Source organism: Molothrus aeneus, unplaced genomic scaffold, assembly GCF_037042795.1.
Source record: "Molothrus aeneus isolate 106 unplaced genomic scaffold, BPBGC_Maene_1.0 scaffold_36, whole genome shotgun sequence".
NCBI classification, from domain to species: domain Eukaryota; kingdom Metazoa; phylum Chordata; class Aves; order Passeriformes; family Icteridae; genus Molothrus; species Molothrus aeneus.
The window spans coordinates 791,345-812,073 of record NW_027099027.1 but is presented as its reverse complement, the minus strand read 5'-3'; the positions used below and the strand labels follow the sequence as shown (position 1 = coordinate 812,073).

At 51.2% G+C, this 20,729-nt stretch overlaps 1 protein-coding gene and 1 pseudogene across 1 annotated transcript in view; one reads left to right on the top strand and one right to left on the bottom strand.

Annotated features, from left to right (window-relative positions):
• Positions 1–20,729, top strand: part of LOC136570728 (uncharacterized) — a 2,607,743-nt pseudogene that overhangs the window by 1,817,436 nt on the left and 769,578 nt on the right.
• LOC136570729 (uncharacterized) overlaps positions 1–20,729 on the bottom strand; it is a 2,347,277-nt gene that overhangs the window by 1,669,215 nt on the left and 657,333 nt on the right. The window contains 1 exon segment of the mRNA XM_066571173.1: positions 16,106–16,435. Within this exon segment, the coding sequence (XP_066427270.1) occupies positions 16,106–16,435 (330 nt within the window).

Sequence of the window (20,729 nt, the reverse complement as noted above, 5' to 3'; positions counted from 1 at the left end):
CCATGACAGCAGGGACAGCAGGGACAGCAGGGACAGCAGGGACAGGGGGACACAGCACAGCAATCACAGCCCGGCTGCCCTGGGACAGGCCCGGCAGGCGGACAGGACACGGGGCAGGCAGGAGTCCCCATCCTCTCTGTGCCCGCCTGAGCACAGGCACATAAGGGACAGGGGCAATGGGGACACAGCCGGCCCCTCTCCTCTGGGAATATCCCACCTGCCCAGGGGCCCTGACAGAACGCAGGGGCTGAGGCTCTGCAAGGGGAACCCAAGGGTGAGCAGGAGGACCTCAAAGTTACATCTCCCCACATTCTGCATGCAAACTGCTGCGTGGAGGAGAAAACCAGAGGGGCCTTGCCACAGCAGATCCCATCTGAGGGAAGGTGTTCTCTATTCCTGCACACAGGTGCCCCATGCAACATGGAGCACATGAATGCACTTTGACACCAGATTCTCACCCCTGCTCGAGTGCTCTGGCACAGCAGGAGCGGCCATTCCCTAATAACACACGGGTTTGCGACTCTTGTGCAAAGCAACACAAATTGCCTCTCTCCTCCTGCAGACCATGGTGTCCAAATCAGTCCCTGCCCTGCTCATGCTTCTCCTCTTCCACTTCCCACGGCCCGTGGTGATCAGAACATTCCTGGGTGTCTGGGGAACACTCCCGGGTGTCTGTGGAACATTCCCGGGTTTCTGGGGAACATTCCTGGGTTTCTGGGGAACATTCCCTGGTGTCTGGGGAACATTCCTGGGTATCTGGGGAACACTCCCGGGTGTCTGGGGCTCTGCTGGCCCCGTTCCCAGCCCAGGTTCCCGGGGTTCAGGAGCTGCCCTGGTGCCCGGGCCCCGCGACATCGCCTGGGTGCAGTTGGAGCCCGAGGTGCAGGCGGGCGCCGCCCGCGAGGCCCTGCAGGGCTTCAGCATCACCCAGAGCAGCGCCAGGAAGATCTCCTGTGCCAAAAAGGGACCCAGCTTCCCACCCAAATCCCCTCTCTCCATCCCAAATCCTTCTTTGTGCATTCCAAATCCTTCTTCTTTCACCCCAAATCCCCTTTCCCACCCCCAGGGATTTTGGGGCTCCTGAGGGCTTATTGGGGTTTTTCCCAGCATTGTACCCAGGGTCTCTCTGCAGACATTGCACCTGGAGCTGCCCCAAATAAACCTCAAATGACCCCAAATTTGGGGACTCGGGGTTGGGGGGGGGGGTGTGTGATACTAAAATTCGGGGTTTGGAGATGTTTGACCCCAAACTTTGTGAATTGGGGGTTTGATCCCAAAATTTAGGGTTTAGGGGATTTTGACACCTCAGGGTTTGGGGATTTTTGACCCCAAACTTTGGGAATTGGGGATGTTTGAAACCCCCGGGTTTGGATTTGGGGGTTTTTGTTCCCAGGATTTGGGGTTTGGGAGCTTTTTTCCCCAGGATTTGGGGATCAGGGGGTTTGACCCCCAAACTTTGGGATCAGGGCGGTTGGACACACCAGATGTTTCAAACCCCAGGATTTGGGGATCAGGGAGTTTTTACCCCAAAGTTTGGGAACTGGGGGGATTGACCCCAGGATTTGGGGGGATTTAACCCCAAAGTTGGGGGGATCAGTGGGATTTGACACCCCAGACTTTGGGATCGGGGGGCCTTTGACCCTAAAGTTTGGGCATACGGGGCTTTGACCCCAGACTTTGGGGATGAGGAGGGTTGGACACCCCAGATATTTCAAACCCCAGGAGTTGGGGAATGGGGGTTTAGACCCCAAACTTTGGGGCTTGGGGGTGTTTGACACCTCAGGATTTGGGATTTGGGGGTGTTTGACCCCAGACTTTGGGAACGGGGGGTGTTGGACACCCCAAATGTTTCAAACCCCAGGATTTGGGTTCAGGGGGATTTAACCCCAACATTTGCAAACTGGAGAGTTTTTGACACCCCAGGATCTGCGATTTGGGGGGGTTTAAGGCCTAAAATTTGGGGTTCGGGCTGGGGGGCGGGGGGGGAGGTTGAGATCGCAGAGTTTGGGTCTGGGGGTGTTTGCCCCCCCCCCCCAGTGTTTGAACCCCAGGATTTGGGGTCCGGGGGAGTTGACCCCAGGATTTGGGGTGTTTGACCCCAATGTTTGACCTCACCTCGGGTTTGGGGTCGGGGTTGAGATCAGGGACATTCCCTGGAGCCAGCGGCGGGATCGGGATCGGGAACGGGATCGGGAAGCGGAACAGGAACGGGGAGGGTCCCTGAGCCAATGCCGGACCCCAACCCCAGGGAGAGGCCCCGCCGCAGTCCCGGAATGGCCCCATCCCCACAATCCCGGAGCCCTCCCCAGGCCCAGCCCCTCCCCGGCCGCTGAACGGAGCCTCCCTCAATCCCAGCCCGCCCCGATCCGGGCCGGAGCCATCCCCAGAGCCTCCCCCATTCCCGGCCCGGACCCTTCCATCCCTTTTTGGGGCGGCTCCTGCCGCTCCCCGCCCATTTCTGGGGGTTCCAAAGGGCCCCGCGGACCCTCCCCATTTTGGGGGTGTTGGGGGGGCCCCAGGGCCGCCCCGAGGGCCGAGAGGGGATCGAAAGCCCCAAACCCGAGGGGCTCCTGGGGGTGCCCAGTTCCTCCCGTCCCCAGCCCGAGACAGACCCTGGCCAATCAGAGCGCGGGGCGCTGATGACGATCCCGTTGCCGGGCAGAAACTCGGCGCTCTGGCCCCGCCCGGCGCTTTCCAGCGAATCAGCGCCCGGCTCGGCTGTGACTCATCGGGTGCCGGGCAGAACCCAGCGCCTCTCACAGCGCTGGCCAATCAGAGACTGCGCGGGGCCATTCCCAGCCAATCAGAGCGTTTGTCGCTGATGACTCTCAGTGTCCAGGAGAGGAATTTGGGGCGGGGGGCGGTGACCCCGGCGATGGGGATGGGGCGTGCGGGGGCAGCTGGGGCCGCACTGGTGGCACTGGGGGCGCTGGGAGCCCCCCCGGCCGCGGGAGGAGCGGGGGGCGCGGGGAGAAGGGGGGCGGGGGGGCCCCAAATTCAACCAAAGGGGGGTCGGGACCCCCAAAGGGAGCAGGAGGGGCCTGGAACCCCCAAAACCAAGCACGGGGGAGGGGATTGGGGACTGGGGGAACGATGGGGAAGGGGCGGGAGAGTGGCGGGGAAGAGGGGGATGGGACCCCCAAATTGAGGTGGGAGGGAGCTGTGGACTGGGGGAAACCCCCATCAAATCCCATTAAAATCCCATAAAAATCCCATAAAAATTCCACTCAGTTCCCATTAAACACCATTAAAATCCAATAAAATCCTATTAAATTCCATTAAAATCCCATGACATCTCATTAAAATCCCATAAAATTCCATTACAATCCCATCAAATTCCACTTAAAGTCCATCAAATCCCATTGAAATCCCATTAAATCCTATTACATTTCTATTAAATCCCATTAAATTCTATTAAAATCCTACTAAATTCCTATTAAAATCCATTAAAATCCCATCCAATCCCATAAAATGATCCCAAACCCACACAGAATTGGCCCTGAATTACCCCACACACACACGGCCCTAAAAACCCAACAATGTGAAAAATTACCCCAAATTATCCCAAATTTTCCCTGAATAACCCCAAAAAACCCCCAAATAACCCCAAAGGCACACAAAGAACCCAAATCCCCCAAATGACCCCAAATGCCCCAAATGACCCCAATCCCATAAATGACGCCAAATCCCATAAATGACCCCAAATCCCATAAATGGGACTGGGAGAGGGGAGGGAAAGGGGTAGTGGGACAAACTGGGCAAGGAAATCAAACTCTGCAGTCAGACAGAGCAGGGATTTGTGTATCCAGCGCTGGGAGCGAGGGGGATCTCTCTGGCAAAAACCCACTCGGTCTCCTTTAGCCTTCAGCTCCATTTTAAAGTCACAATTACAACACTTCATTAGCATACTCACATTTGCATAAAGCTGTGTCCCGGTTTTACAGCCGTGTGTGGCTTCAGCGCCTGCGTCCGTTCCTCCTGTGGCGGCCCTCAGTCTTCTGGTGCTCTTTTGATGAAGGCTTCTGTCGTCCTCCTCACGCTGGAACTTTTTACCTGGACCATCAGCCCATGCCTGGTGCTCCTTGTTCTTCAGTCTAACCTGGTCTGAGCTGATTTTGCCCTTTGCAAGCTCTGTTCAAACTTGCTCTCTCGCTCTCGCTGCGTTTGTTGTGTCGCTGGCTCTGCTCTCTCTCTTGCTCTGCTGCCTCGCTGGCTTTGCCTGCATGTGAAAAATGCATGTATTTTATGATTGGCTTTTCACAAATATTAAAATGAATATTATATGTCTGGTGTTAGAAAGCAATGCTGTATTAATTCTCTTAAGTACTATGTTAAATATAGTTTTAGGTTATAAAAAATGTTAAAATAGAAACGATGCTATGTAGGATTCTTTTTTTAAAGAAAGGACTCGCAGTGAGATAGCAGCCACAGGACACCTAAATCTTTCAGAGAAAAAGAATTTATTGCCCTCTTATCAGAAGAAATGAACTTCTTCCCACCCCGAAGGCGCTGTTAGGATTCGGAGGAAGAAGGTGGCACTGCCCAGACAGAATCCTGTGTTTGAATGGAATTTATGCATCATGCATGAAGTGTATGAATATGCAACAGGCTGTTGTTTTTAAGGGTTAATCCTTTGTTAACGGGTGTCCCTTTTCAGGCTTGTGGTGCCCAGAAAAAGTACCCGGACCTCCATAACCCTTTCTCTCTATTGTCTCATATTGTCCTAATTCAAATTGTCCAAATTATTATTTCTCTAATTGCATTACTATTTTTATAACCATTTTATTACTATGGAACTTTTACAATTTTAAAATCAAGTGATTGGTGTGTTTCACACTGCACATCTCGCCCCAGGGCTGCTTGTGCTGAACCTTGCCTTGCACAGCCCTGAGGATTCCCCCAGCCCGGGCTCCCAGCAGCTCCAGGCCCGGCCAGGAGGAGCAGCAGGGCCAGGGCTGGCAGGGCGTCCCCCCAGATGTGGCCCCCGCTGGTGGCACAGCCGGACCCTTGGGAGGCTGCCTCAGGCTTTATTGTCCACCAGCATCCCAGGAGGGAGCAGAAAATCCTCCTGCAGACGCTGATTCCGGAGGCTCCCAGCGCTTCCTTGTCTCCAGGAGCTTCTGCCAAGCCCCAGTGAAACCTCGGTGCCACATTGTTCCACAGGCTCACAACGCTCTCCTGGCTCCCGTGAGGTCCCTCTGTGTCCCGCTGCAGCCTTGGCTCCATCAGGGTCTCCTGGCTCCATCAGGGTCTCCTGGCTCCATCAGGGTCTCTTGGTCTCCATCAGGGTCTCCTGGCTCCATCAGGGTCTCCTGGTCTCCATCAGGGTCTCCTGGCTTCCATCAGGCTCTCCTGGCTCCATCAGGGTCTCCTGGCTCCATCAGGGTCTCCTGTCTTCCATCAGGATCTCCTGGCTCCATCAGGGTCTCCTGGCTTCCATCAGGGTCTCCTGGTCTCCATCAGGGTCTCCTGGCTTCCATCAGGGTCTCCTGGCTTCCACTCTGTCCCAAGGGGCATCCGTGGCTCAGCTTTGGAGCCCTGCAAGATCCAAAGGTTCCCCCAAAAAAACACCAGCCCAGGGACCCCCAGGATATTTGGGCTGAGCTCCCGCTGCCCCGGCACCTGCATGGAACCCAACTGACCGCTGGGACTCCATGGAATGTCCTGGAACAAACTGTCCCTGGTCAGACAGGGGTGCCATGGAACACAGGTGCCACTGGGACACGGACACTGCCCATGGAACCGAGTGTCCATGGGGACAGAGCCGGGCCTGATGGAACACTGGAGAACATTGTCACCCCATGGAATCCATGGAACCAGGTGTCCATGGTGACACTGGAGAACATTGTCACCCAATGGAATCCCATGGAACCAGGTGTCCATGGTGACACTGGAGAACATTGTCACCCCATGCAATCCATGGAACCAGGTGTCCATGGTGACACTGGAGAACATTGTCACCCCATGGAATCCATGGAACCAGGTGTCCATGGTGACACTGGAGAACATTGTCACCCCATGGAATCCCATGGAACCAGGTGTCCATGGTGACAGAGCCGGGCCCAATGGAACCTACTGGAACACAGGAGAACATTGTTACCTGTTGGAACCCGGGCTGCTGAGAATTTTGGACTTTCTGAGCTGACAGACACTGACCCCCAAGAGAACACTGCATTTGACCTGAGGCTGTGGAGAAGGCTTCCAAAATGGAATGATGGAACTGGGATTATGGGTGTGGAGTTTAAATAGAAGGGTGTAATATCACATGGTGGACAACTTGGAGTTTAAGGTTTTCGAATATAGTAATATATAAAAAGAAGAATGGAGGTTTTAGGGTGGAGGCTGATCCTTTTTATTTGCTGCCTTCTTCTTCTTCTTCTTCTTCTTCTCCTTCCTCTTCCTGTTCCCCTTCCTCTTCCTCCTCCTCTTCTTCTTTGTCTTCTTCTTTCTCTTCTTCTCCTTCTCCTTCTCCTTCTCCTTCTCCTTCTCCTTCTCCTTCTCCTTCTCCTTCTCCTTCTCCTTCTCCTTCTCCTTCTCCTTCTCCTTCTCCTTCTCCTTCCTTCTCCTTCTCCTTCTTCTTCTTCTTCTTCTTCTTCTTCTTCTTCTTCTTCTTCTTCTTCTTCTTCTTATTCTTCTTCTTATTCTTCTTCTCCTCCTTCTCCTCCTGGTCCTCATCCTTGTCCTCGTCTACCCTCCTCTTCCTCCTCCTCCTCCATCTTGGGTTTGGGTGGTATTGTGTAATTGGATAAAAAAGTCCCTTATGTTGGGCACAGGTGATTGGTTATTGGGTTAAAAGTAAAAATAATTTCATTGTCATTTCTTAATTGGGCAGTTTATCCTCAAAAGACCTTGCAGAGAGAGAGATGGGGCTCATTTTTACCTTGTTAGCAAAGTGCTGCAGAACTCACAGCTTATGAGACTGTTCTAGAGACAAGAGCTAATGAACACCTGAGTCCAAACAAGAAATGCTGTCTTGGGATTTCATCCCGACCTTGGCAGAAAAGAAGCAAAAGAATTGACTGTTACCCTACGGAATCTCATGGAACCAGGTGTCCACTGTTTCATGGTGCAGCCTCAGAGAGTGGTGAGACCATTGTGGCACCATGGAATATCCTGAAACCACGGCTCCCTTGTGACAAACCTGGGCTTTATGAAACCAACGACACCGCTGGGATGCAATGGAATCTCATGGAAGCAAGGTCCAGTTGTGACAAAGCTGGGCCTCATGGAACCAAGGACACCGCCGTGATGCAATGGAATCTCTAGGATCCAAGGATCAATTGTCAACACATCAGGTTCTCATGAAACCAAGCAGAACATGGTGACACAGTGGAATCTCATGGGAACAAGGCTCTGCTTTGATCAAGTGGGGCCTCATGGGACACAGGTGCCACAGGGACATTGTCAGGCCTGGTAGGAGCAAGACACCACTGTGGCAGACCAAGGCCTCATGGGACCTAGGAGAGCCCTGTGACACAATGGAACCTGATGGAACCAAGGGCCCATTGTGACACGGCAGGGTCTCATGGAACCCCTGTGCCACTGGGACATTGCCAGGGCTCGTGCAAGCAAGGTTCCGCTGTGACAAAGGCAGGCCTTGTGGCACCCAGGAGACCATTGTGGGACAATGGAATCTCATGGAAGCAAGGCCCCATTGTGACAAAGCGCGGCCTCATGGAAGCCCAGTGCCACTGGGACATCTCCAGCCTTGGAGGAAGCAAGTGTCCATTGTGACACAGCACAGCCTCAAATCACAGGAGAGCAGAGGGATGCCATGGAATCTTGGGGAACCAAGTGTCAATTCTAAACACAGCGAGGACTCATGGAACCCAGGAGACCATTGTGATGCTGCACTTTGTCACAACGGGGCCGTGCTTCTGTGAGGATCCATGGGCCCACAATGTTCTCCTGGGTTCCAGGAGGCCCCGCTGGGTCACAATGGCCCCTTGCTCCCACGAGCCACAGCACGGTCCCCGTTGCCCCTGGGTTCTGTGAGGCCCTGCTGCGTTCACAACTGACACTTGCTTCCATGAGATTCCATTGCGTCACAGTGGCCCCCATGTTTCCATGAGGTTCTGCTGGGTCACAGTGGACACTGGGTTCCACAAGAGCTGGCAATGTCCCAGTGGCACCTGTGTCCTGTGGGCCCCACTTTGCCAAAGCAGAGCCTTGGCTCCATGAGATTCCAGGCTGTCCCAATGCTCTGCTGAGTTCCACGAGGCTGTGCTGTGTCACAATGGACACTGAGTTCCACCTGCCCTGGCAATATCCAAGTGGCCCCTGGCTTCCATGAGGCCCCGTTGTGTTTGCAGGTGACCCTTGGTTCCCCAGGATGTCATTGTCACGCCGCTCTCCTGGGCGCCCTGAGGCCTTGCTGTCTGTGAGACACGACCGCTACTTTTAAAATTTTAAGGGTGATTCAACCTTGAAAAAAATGACAACAAAGGACTGAAACAGGAGAAATCACAGCACTGGGAGCCCTTCCCCACCCCGTGGCTATCAGCCACATGGCTCCTTCACAAATTGGCTGCTCCTCCTTTTAGACTTTTGGTGTTGCATCAGGCAATCCTAGCCCCACCCAAAGTCTGTCAGGTAACTCTTTGTGGCCGTCCATTGGTGGAGAATGCTTTCTTGCAACCTGACTGGAGAGCAGGTGTTGCCATGCCTGCCTTCCAGTGACAAACCTGCCCTCCCCAAATGCCCCAACCACCAAGGCCATTACAAGGGGAGGGGAAAGAGGACTATGGGGGACAGATGACAATAACATCACTACACATCTTAACACACACATAGTATCTATCTCCTCACTGTGAGACCCAACTATGACATTACTCATCTGTAACACTGTGCAATAATGGAGCCTTGTTCCTACCAGACCTGGCAATGTCCCAGTGGCACCTGTGTCCCATGAGGCACCACTTGGTCAAAGCAGAGCCTTGGCTTAACAACTGACCCTTGTTTCCTTGAGATTCCATTTGTGAAAAACACGTTCACTCTCCTGTGAAAATGTACAAAGTTTAATAAAGGACAATGGGAGACCAGGACCATGGAGCAAAGGTTATTACGGCCGGGTGCCTCTTGGCACTCAGCCAGGAGCACCCTGTTACCTTCGGGGATCCCCTGAAATACCTTTCCCCTTACATCAGCCTGGTGCATATTCATAGAGCCTCATGCATATCCATAAACTACTTTACATATTCCAGGAATGATTTTACATGGCCCCTCCTTGGGTCTGCCTTTTCAGAGCATGTGTGTTTCTTGGCTGTGGTTTTGGCTCCTTCTCTTTATCACCTCCAGTTTTTGGGCCTTGGTGCACTCTGCCTTCAGACGGGGAGTGCTGATAGTTGGCAGATCTGCACAGGTGTCCTCATCCCGTGTGCATTGGATGTTATCCCACCCAAGCAGGCAGTTTAACACAAGCAGCTATTTCACTGAGCTCAATTAACAACAGAAATAAAAACTATATCTTTAGAACAAAGTTACTTTAACATCACACATATAAAATCCATTTTAATATTTGCAAAAAGCCAATATTATGATATTTATCTATAACAGGGTGAAGGAGCCCTGGCCCAGGCTCTGGCCATTGAGATTTTAAATTCCCTGGGAATGGGAGGTTATAAAGTACCCAGAGGAAAGGCACAAATTGCCCAACAGACTATGATCTACCTGGGATGTGAAATTTCACAAGGGCAATGAAAACTAGGCCCTAACCGTATCCAAGCTATTTGTGCTATTCCAGAGCCCCAGAATCTACATGAGCTGCGAGTCTTCCTCGGGATGGCAGGATGGTGTCGCCTGTGGATCATGGACTATGGACTGATTGTGAAACCCCTGTGTGAAGCTCAGAAGATGCAGCCATTCACCTGGGACAAGCCACAGAAAGAAGCCTTCCTAAAATTAAAGGAAGCACTGACAACTGCTCCAGCATTAGGGTTACCTGATCTGTCTAAAGATTTTCAGCTGTTTGTCCATGAAAGGCTGCACCTAGCACTAGGAGTCCTGACCCAAGGTCTGGGAAGCTGGAAAAGGCCGGTGGGCTACTTTTCCAAACAACTTGACAGCATAAGTGCCGGGTGGCCTCCATGTCTGCGGGCAGTCGCAGCCCCTGTGATGCTGATACAAGAAGCCAGGAAGCTCACTATGGGAAGGCACATAGATGTCAATGTACCACACATGGTAACCACTGTCTTAGAGCAGAAGGGGGCCATTGGCTATCCCCAAGCAGGATGATGAAATTCCAGGTAGACCTGACTGAGCAGGATGATGTCACATTAAAAACAACTAACCTTTTGAAGCCAGCTTTGTTCCTAGGTACCACAACTGAAGAAGGCCCATTAGAGCATGACTGTGTAGAGGTAATAGAGTACACCTACTCAGCAAGAGAAGACCTGAAAGACGTCCCACTAGAGCAGCCAGAGTGGGAGCTGTTTACAGATGGGAGCAGCTTCGTGGAAAACGGAACCAGATACGCTGGGTATGCGGTAACAACAGTCAGTACAGCAGTGGAGGCAAAGGCATTACCACCAAATACATCTGCCCAGAAGGCAGAACTGGTTGCTTTAACCAGGGCACTAGAATTAAGTGAAGGGAAAAAGGTAAATATCTGGATTGACTCAAAATATGCTTTTGGAGTGGTGCATGTACACAGAGCACTGTGGAAAGAAAGGGGACTATTGTCCTTCTCAGGGTATGCACATTAAACATCAGGATGCAGTCCTGCAATTGATAAAATCAGTACAAAAACCTGAACAAGTGGCAATCATACACTGCAAAGCACACCAATCAGGAAACTCCAAAATCTGTGAGGGAAATCGAAAAGCAGACTGGGCAGCCCGACAGGTTGCTCGAGAGGTGCAAACAACAATGGCATTGATACCTTTAAAGCTTAATGTATCCCAATTCAATTTGCCTCCAGAACCAAAATATTCAGTAGAAGATGAGAGACTGGCACGTTTGCTAAATGCACAAAAGAACTCAGAAGGATGGGATGTGACTGCACAAGGACAGATAGTGGTACCCCCTTGATAATGAGAGAAGTTCTACAAATTAAACATAATGAATGTCACTGGGGAGCAGAGGCATTGGTAAAATTGCTAAAGCAGAGTTTAATTTCGGTATGGATGTTAACAATGGCAAAATCAGTAATGTCAAAGTGTGATATCTGCTTGAAAAACAACCCAGTGGCTAGACGACAGGCACAGCTAGGAAGAATTCGGATAGGTATAGAGCCAGGAGACTATTGGCAGGTAGATTTTGTAGACTTGCCAAGAACTCGAGGATACAAATACCTGTTAGTGGGGGTTGACACATTCTCTGGGTGGCCAGAAGCCCTTCCCTGTCGCACCAACCAAGCAAAGGAAACAGTAAAGTGGTTACTACAGGAGATTATTCCCAGGTTCGGGGTACCCCTAGGGGTATCATCAGACAGGGGGCCCCATTTCATAGCTACAGTAGTAAGAGAGGTAAGTAGATTGCTGGGGATAACTTGGGACCTCCACACACCGTGGAGACCCCAGTCAAGTGGACAGGTAGAGAGGATGAATCAGACACTAAAGAGGCAAATCAGTAAAATATGCCAAGAAGCCAAATTGCAGTGGCCCCAGGCTTTGCCAATAGCACTGTTGAGGATTCAGATAAAGCCTAGGAGTGGGATGTCAGTCAGTCCTTATGAGATATTGCATGGGAAACCATATGAATCTCCTGAGCCTAAGCCTAATGTGCACATCACAGGAAAGCAGGAAGTGTATAATTATGTTCTGTCTCTCAGGAAAACTTTAGCTCGGCTCCGGAGCATCCTCGTGTGGAATAGACCGCTGACTCTCGAGAACCCAGTTCATAACATACATCCAGGAGACGAGGTGTACATCAAGAACTGGAACGAAGAACCGCTGAAAGAAAAGTGGAGTGGGCCCCACCAGGTACTGCTGACCACCTTTACAGCAGCCAAAGTAGCCGGCGTGGACCCCTGGATTCACTACACCCGAGTGAAGAAAATCCATCCTGGATCAAGGACTGTGTAAACTCTGGAACCAACAAGGCTGCAGATAAGATGTGTTTAATTGCTTCAGAATGCTATCAGTAATTGTGCCAATGTTATGGTCATTAATGTCTTTGGGATGTGGAATGCAAAAAGATCAACTAACCACTCTTCATTCTAGAATGAAGAGAGAGGGACAAGGAGAAACACAGGTGATAAAGGTTTCTAATGCAGTTTGGGCTGAGAATGTAATGATTGGATAAGTCAAAGACTTTGCCAAAATGCAAAACACCTGTAGAATAACTGCCTGTCTGCCAATACCAAAGGCAGCAGGAGAGCCAGTAAATTGGGGAATCATAACATCAAAACTACCTGAAATACAAAAGAACAAAACAATTGCATGCAAACAGGTACCCGAATCAAGGCAAGTAGTCAAGGAAACTTGGGAGAAAATAGGAACATGGATGAGACCCATGGGCCAGAAAGACTGTATTCTAAGTGATGGCACACTAGGAACCCCTATGGGAGAATCAGGAGGCATCACACAATGGCAATGCTATTTGCCACACTATAAAAAGATTATAGAAAATGTTACAGAAACCACTCTGGTATGGAAGTGTGAGGCCAAGGATCAGAAAGATCAGACAGAGCCTTGGGACAGTGTGTGGTCTGTGAGTATCCTTCAAAGATTCCAATGTATGGCAAACACCCCTTGGTGCATTAAGTGGGAAGGCCCCGAGAATGAAACAGATCCAGCAGTAACAAACACTGCCACCAGTAGCAGAACGAGGGCAGACCAAGTAAGTTGGTGGGCATGTAATAAAACTTATGACTGCACTTCTGATGATGCAGAGATAAAGCAGATGCCACCCCTGGCAATAGCCCTACAAACTGGCTGTGCTTGCAGAGGGATCAAACATAAACAAGGCAGAGGGAATTATAAAGCAGTTGTAGGATGTACCAGGAGTACAGTCTGAGGTCCAGGACAATTTGTATGGGCAACAAGCGATGGCACCTGGACAACACATCTGCCTGTAGATGGGAAAGTAAAGGAAATTACTTTAGGCCTCCCAACCTCATGTCCAATTTGGAAAAAGTCCCCATTTAACAGAAAACATGAACTTGTGCAGATAAGAGCAAGACGAGAAGTTCTAGACAATGAAAATCCAGATGACACTTGGCAAGAACCCTCTAGTGGAGTGAAATTTGGGTGGGCCCTAGAGTCTTTGCTTGGTCCTACAGCAAACTATCAGAGTAGAAGATGCTGTACAAACTTACAGGTCAGGTAGATAGACTGGCAAGAGTCACCCGGGAAGGATTTAAAGAATTAAACGTACAATTACAAGCCACCACAAAAATGACTTTACAAAATCGATTAGCCTTAGATTTGTTACTCCTGAAAGAGCATGGAGTATGTGGATTTTTAAAGGGACGGGTTGGTCATTGCTGCGTTCACATCCCAAATGTAACTGCAGCTGTAGAATATGACATCAATCAGTTGAAACAAATAGAGCACGAAGCACAAGAAGAGCAAAAGGATTTGACTACGACCTGGCTAGGCAAAATCTTTAAAGGGTTAGGGTGGAATGTGAGTTGATGGATTAAATCTGTCATTGAGACTGTGATAATCTTACTAATTGTATTCTTAGCAATTTGGTTAGTTCACAGCATCTTAAAGGGAGAGATACAGAAGAAAAGGTCCTGGAACCAGAAGATAATAAAGGCACTGACACGAGATCCACACCCACCATCTTCTGGTTCTCCAGTGCGTGACAGCATCCACGACAACGTTTACATCAACCATGGCCTTGAAGAACGTCAAGAATAAATTGAGAAATAAAGGACTGTATCAAGTGAAAACATTTACACCTATAGTCAAGGGAAAATGCTTTCAAAGGGGGGAGAATGATAGTGGGGCCCTGGAAAAATGTCAAAAATAGACTCTGAAAATGTTAGGCTTTGTGCTTGTCAGATCATGTGAAATCGCACCTGTGTAAGCAGAACATGATAAATGATATAATTGTTAGATGTGATGATTGTTTAGTAATTTAATATAATTATTGTTTAATCATAAGAAGAATCATGAGAAACTATGTTAGAAGTTTGAGGGGGGCCACAAGGAGCCCATGCTTGGCTGAAATCTATGTATACAATAGAACAATTGAAGTTTAGTCATTAACATGAAAGTTATATAAGGATAGAATATAAAAACATGTTCATCCCGAACCCATGTCGGAGTCAGATTTGGGTTGGTACCCCTGACACCCAGAGCTCTTCAATAAAAGCACCTGCATATAATCATTCTGGTGATTATGTGTTTCTGAACGCTAATATACCCAGTAAAGTGTTAAACCCTTCCCAGTTGCTGTGCATGAGGCTCTATGAATATGCACCAGGCTGATGTAAGGGGAAAGGTATTTCAGGGGATCCCTGAAGGTAACAGGGTGCTCCTGGCTGAGTGCCAAGATGCACCCGGCCGTAATAACCTTTACTCCATGGTCCTGGTCGCACATTGTTCTTTATTAAACTTTTTAGATTTTCACAGGAGAGTAAACGCATTTTTCACATTTTTGAATGGTTGAATTTTTTTTATTTTTCAGGGAAGGGAGTTTTGAAGAGCTGCAAGTGGCCAATCTGCCTGCAACAAGGACCATTCCATGGGCTCTTGTCACCTTTCCCGACACGGCTGCTGCAGCTCATGGAGGGTAAAGCCCTGGAGGCTCCTTATGGGCGGTTATGGACGATTGCAGGCAGTGCCTCCATGCCCTGGATCAGCGGTGCCCACTCCTGGGAACCCCCACGTGTTCCAGTTTCTGTGAAGCTGCCTGTGAAAAACACATTCACTCTCCCGTGAAAATGTAAACAGTTTAATAAAGGACTTTAATAAAAGTTTAATGGGAGACCAGGACCATGGAGCAAAGGTTATTACGGCCGGGTGCATCTTGGTGCTCAGCCAGGAGCACCCTGTTACCTTCGGGGATCCCCTGAAATACCTTTCCCCTTACATCAGCCTGGTGCATATTCATAGACCCTCATGCACAGCAAACTTTCCCTCAAACTAGTTTACGTTCCAAGAACTCGATGACTAATGTACTTCAGATTAAAAATATCTAAAGAAACTAACATGCAATCTTACACATCTTAGTTAAACAATTCATATTACAAATACACTAAACACAAAACCAAACACCACTATAATTTCTCAGACATTTTAACCAAACAATTAAACTTTAATAACATCCTTAAGTACTCTTTAAAAATTAAAATTATTTTCAAAAGATTAATTGTGTGTGGGTGGTTTTATTTCAATATTGGTTTTTGGACTGTTTGGGTTAGATGATTTAAAAAATGGGATTTTTATAGGAATTGAATCAGCTGAGAACGTGGCACTCTGCAAACAGAATTGACTGAAAATAAATGGGACAGAAATCAGTAACTCTGAAAGTTTTATTTGCTATCAAATACATCCTACACACCCAGCCCCACACAACCCCCATCCCATTGCTCCAAATTGAGATCCCACTTCTCCCAATCCCCTTCTAACCCCATCTCACCCTGGTGGCTGTGGAATGGAAAGTTTGGCATGGGATTGAGTTTTTTTTGAGGAGGGAACAAGGAATTTGAGGTAGGATTGAGCCTTTTTGGGTTAAAATTCAGTTATTTTCAGTGGAATTCGAGTGGTTTTGAGGTGACAGATCCATCCCTCTTGGCTTTTGGAGTAGAGAGAGATGGAGAAGAGAAAAAAATTCAAGCCAAACCAAAGGACAAGCAGCCAGGTGTGTTCCCAACATGGATCACAGGGAATGTGAGTGACCAGGGCTGTGCCCAAAGTGCCTCCTCCAGTGGGGGACGGAGCTGCAGCAGCGCACGAAGCTCTTCCCGCACTCGGGGCACTCACAGGGCTTCCCTTACCGGTGCCTCCGTTGGTGTTGGGTCAAGTTAGAGCTGCAGGAGAAGCTCTTCCCACACTGGGGACACTCGTAGGGCCTCTCCCCAGTGTGGATGCGCCGGTGAATGATGAGGTCGGAGTTGTGCTTGAATCCCTTCCTGCAGTCGGGGCATTGGAAGGGCCTCTCATCTGTGTGAATCCGATAGTGCCGGAGGAGATCAGAGCTGGTCTGAAACCTCTTCCTGCATTTATCACACTCGTAGGGCCTCTCCCCTGTGTGGATGCGCCGGTGCTTGACAAGGTCGGAGTTGTACTTGAATCCCTTCCCACACTCGGGGCACTGGAATGGCCTCTCCTCTGTGTGACTCCGATAGTGCTGGAGGAGATGGGAGCTGGTCAGAAACCTCTTCGCACACTCGGAGCACTCATAGGGCCTCTCCCCAGTGTGGGTCCTCTGGTGCAGGATCAGGTGGCAGTTCCACCTGAAGCCCTTCCCACACTCCATGCATGTGTGGGGCTTCTCCCCATCATGGAGCTGCTCATGGAGCACCAGCTCCGAGCTCTGGCTCCATCTCCGGCCGCCTTCCCGGCCCAGGCTGGCTCTTTCCCCCTCACATCCCCGCCATCTGCGTTTGCAGCCCCTCCTCGTGCGGCATCTCCGGGGCTTTTCCTCCCCGTTGGCTTCCTGCGCCGTGGAGCCGCTCAAAACAGCCTCTGCCACCAGGTTCTGCCGCGGGCATTTGTCCTCCCTGCTCTCCATGCTCAGCTCCTGCTCTGGGGTGGAAGGACAAGGACAGCATGGGATTTGCCTCCGTGCCACAGGCAAGGGCATCGAGATCCCCCCAGGCCGTCTCTGGGGACGCACTGCCCCCTCTTGGCTCTCCCCATTTCGGGATGCCGGGGCTGTTTGGGCTCCCGGGCTCCCTTCTCCCCTCATTCTCTGCTCTGCGCTGCAGCGGCTCCAAGGAGTCCCCCCTGCCCCTCTCCAGGCTCTTGAGGCTCCCGCCAATGGCGGCGCTCCCCCCTCTCTGGGCTCCCCACTTTGGCCTCCTGGGGGACACAGGGCTCTGCTCCTCCAGGCTGCCTCTGCCGGCAGCCGCCACTGCCACCCCCCGATGTCCCCCCGAGGGGCCTTTTCCGCTCAGCCTTGGACTTCTTCATTCTCCAAACATCCCCCCAAAAACCCAACCCAGGGACCCGCGGGATATCCGGGCCGGGCTCCCCCTCCCTGCTCACCTGCGCCATGGGGGGGGCGATGATCCCACAGGTGGGGGCTGTGAATTCAGGCAGGGATCGAGACCGCGTGGCTCCCACAGCTCAGCCTTGATCCGCCCTTGTCCCTCCTCTTCCTCTTCCTCCCGCTCCTCCTCTGTCCTATCTCCACCTCCCTCTCCTCCTCCCCCCTCACCCCGCCTCCTTCCCTCCTCTTTCTCCTCCCGCTCCTCCTCTTCCATCCCCCCTCCTCCTCTGTCTTATCCCTACCCCCATCTCCTTTTCCATCCCGCCCCTTCCATTCCTTCTCCTCCTCCTCCCCCCCCCTTACCCCGCCTCCTCCTCCCCCTCCATCCCTGCCCTTCCCTCCCTCCTCCTCCTCCCCCAGCAGCAGCCACACCCTCAGTGCCCCGTTCCCGCAGCCCTCGCAGCCCGCGGCAGCAGCGGCGATGGAGCCGGGCCAGGTCGGCATGGGCAGCGCGGGGCTCTCGGCTGCTCCCAGCCGCTGCGGCCGGGGGAACCCGGCCCGGGCCAAAGGAGAGGCAAACTGGGCAAACTGGGGGCTGCACATCCAAACTGGGCCTTGCTGGGGACCCTGCCTGGCCACTGCCAGCCCTTGGGGCTCCTCTCGGCACATCCGCCAGGGGGGAACGCACACAGGCCTGGGGGATCCCAGCAGTGGCAGCACTGCCAGGGACTGGGCTGCACTGGGATCGGACTGGGAGCGACTGGGGCTGTATTATGTTTCTATTGACATTTTACTGTTATCATGCTGGGTCTGCACTGGGTTTGTACTGATATTATACTGGGATTATACAGCCGTATCAGGGCAGACTGTGATCACACTGATGGATACTGGGATCATGCTGGGATCATACTGAGATCATGCTGGGAGTGAGAAGGAGTCTGCAGGAGGCAATTGAGAGCCTGTTAGGGGCAAATGGGATATACTGGGAGTGACTGGGATTATGCTGAGGGTGACTGGGATTATGCTGAGCGTGACTGGGAGTAGCTGTGAACAACTGGGATCATGCCAGGAGACACTGGGAGTGACAGGCTGCATGCTGGGGGTGATTGGAAACTGCTGGGCTTATACTGGGGTGAACTGGGATCATGCTGGAGCTGACTGGGATCATTCTGGCAGTGAGTGCCACTACACTGAGGCTGACTGGGAGTGCTTGGGAGCAAATGGGATCATACTGGAAGGAACTGGAAAGATGCTGGAGGGAACTGGGGTACACTGGGGGATACTGGGAGTGACTGGAACAAAAGTGAGGGTGAAAGAGAGAAACTGGAACCATGTGGAGCACAACTGGTTCAGACTGGCAGGGACTGGGAGCACACTGGGCTCATCTCTGGATCATACTGGGAGGGACTGGACTAATACTGGGAGGATCTGAGAGGGACTGGGAGCACACCCTGCACATCATCCCCCAGACTGGGCCTGACTGGGAGCAACTGGGAGCACGCTGGCAGCAAATGGCATCATACTGGGACTGACTGGGCTGATCTAGGAAGCAACTGGAACCACGTTGGAGGCAGCTGGGACCATACTGGGAGAGAGTGGAAGCAACTGGGATTATACTGGGACCACACTGGGAGTGCTGGCATGTGACTGGGATCAAACTGGAGCTTACTGGGATCATATTGGGGTTGAAAGGGAGCGACTGGGATCACACTTTGGGCTACTGGGAGCAACTGAGGGAAACTGGGATGATGCTGCAAGCAAACTGGAGGAACTGGGAAAGACTGGATGCATGCTGGGGGCAACTGGGATCTACTGGGCATGACTGGGGGATCATACTGGGATAACTGACACCTTACTGGGGCCACTGGCAGTGCCTGGGAATGACTGCAGACATGCTGGGGGCAACTGGGATATACTGGGAGTGTCTGGAACCATACTGGGGGCACTGGAACCACACTGGGAACAACTGGGACCATGCTGGGGAGAACTGGGACCACACTGGGGGCAGCTGGGAGTGAGTGGGACCAAGCTGGGAGGGACTGGGATCATCTGGAGAGAGACTGGGACTAGAGCAGGGGCAACTGGGTTCAACTGGGACCATCCTGGGAGTGTCTGTAACCATTGGGGAGTGATGGAAGCACACTGGGAACAGCTGGGCCCATGCTGGGAGCAACTGGGATCACTCTGGGGGCACTGGCATCAGACTGGGAGTGACTGGGAGCAACTGGGATTAGACTGCAAGGGACTGGGATCATACTGGGAGTGGCTACACTCATACTGGGATTATACTGGGTGTGAATGGAACCCGACTGGGGCTTACTGGGAGCTACTGGGCCCATGTTGGGAGGAAAATGTGACCCACTGGGAGCAACTGGGATCGGCTGGAAGGTTCTGGAACCATGCTGAGAGGACTGAGACTACAACTGGGGCAACTGGGATCATCCTGGGAGCAACTGGGGCCACCCTTTGAGCAACAGATGGAAACTGGGATGATGCTAGAGGAAACTGGGAGGAACTGGGAAAGACTGGGATCATTCTGAGGTAACTGAAACATACTGGGAGTGTCTCTAACCATCCTGGGGGCACTGGAACCACACTGGGAACAGCTGGGATCATGCTGGGAGCAACTGGGACGATGCTGGGGGAAACTGAATCTACCCTGGAGGCAACTGGGCACGACTGGGACCCTGCTGGGAGGGACTGGGACTATTCTTGGGGCAACTGGGATCATCATGGGAGGAACTGGGAACATCTGGAATTATGCTGGGAGCAACTGGGATCACACTGGGATCCCAGTGAGAGCAGCTGAGTCCATGCTGGCTTACACTGGGATCTCATTGAGAGCGACTGGAATCACACTGGGATTGACTGGGAGTGGCTGGTTTTGTGGATTTTGGGGGTTTGGATTTTGGAGGTTTTTCTTGGCATTTTGAGGGGGAGTTTTTCTGGGGGTATTTGGGGGTTTATTGAAATATCTTGTGGCTCCTTTTGAATTTTGGGGCTTTTACTGGGATTTTATTGGGATTTTTTGGGATTCTCAGAAATTCTGGGGATTTTATTGAGATTTTTAGGAGATTTTGGGGCATTTTATTGGAATTGTGGTGGCATTCAGAGGGATTCATTGGGGATTTGGGGTTTTGGGGATTTTGGGTGGGATTTTGAGGGTTTTGGGGGTTGCCAGGATTTCTTTGGATCTTGGGGGAGATTTTGTGGGACTTTTTCTGGTTTTGGGGACATCTTTGGGGGATTGGTGGAGTTTAATCAGGATTTTTGGGGTTTTTGGCATTCCAAAGGATTTTGTGGGTTTATATTAGGATTCTGGAGTGTTCTAATGGGATTTTGAGAGATTTAATTGGGATTTTGTGGTTTTTATTGGGACTTTCGGGGCTTTTAAGAAGATTTTGGTGCCTCTCAGCCCTCCCCACACCCAGGGAATGCCCCAAAGCCCCCCTAAAATTCCACTAAAACCCCACAAATCCCCAAAAATTACAAGAAAACCCTCAAAAACCCCAGGGAATCTCCAAACATCCCAGTGGAACTCACTAAAATTTTAAAAAACTCACTAAATTTTCAATAATTCTCCCCCCAAAAGCCCCCACAACCCCAACAAAACACCCAAAATCCAAAACCCCCCAAAATCACATTACCATCTCAAAACCCAATAATTCTCCCCAAAAACC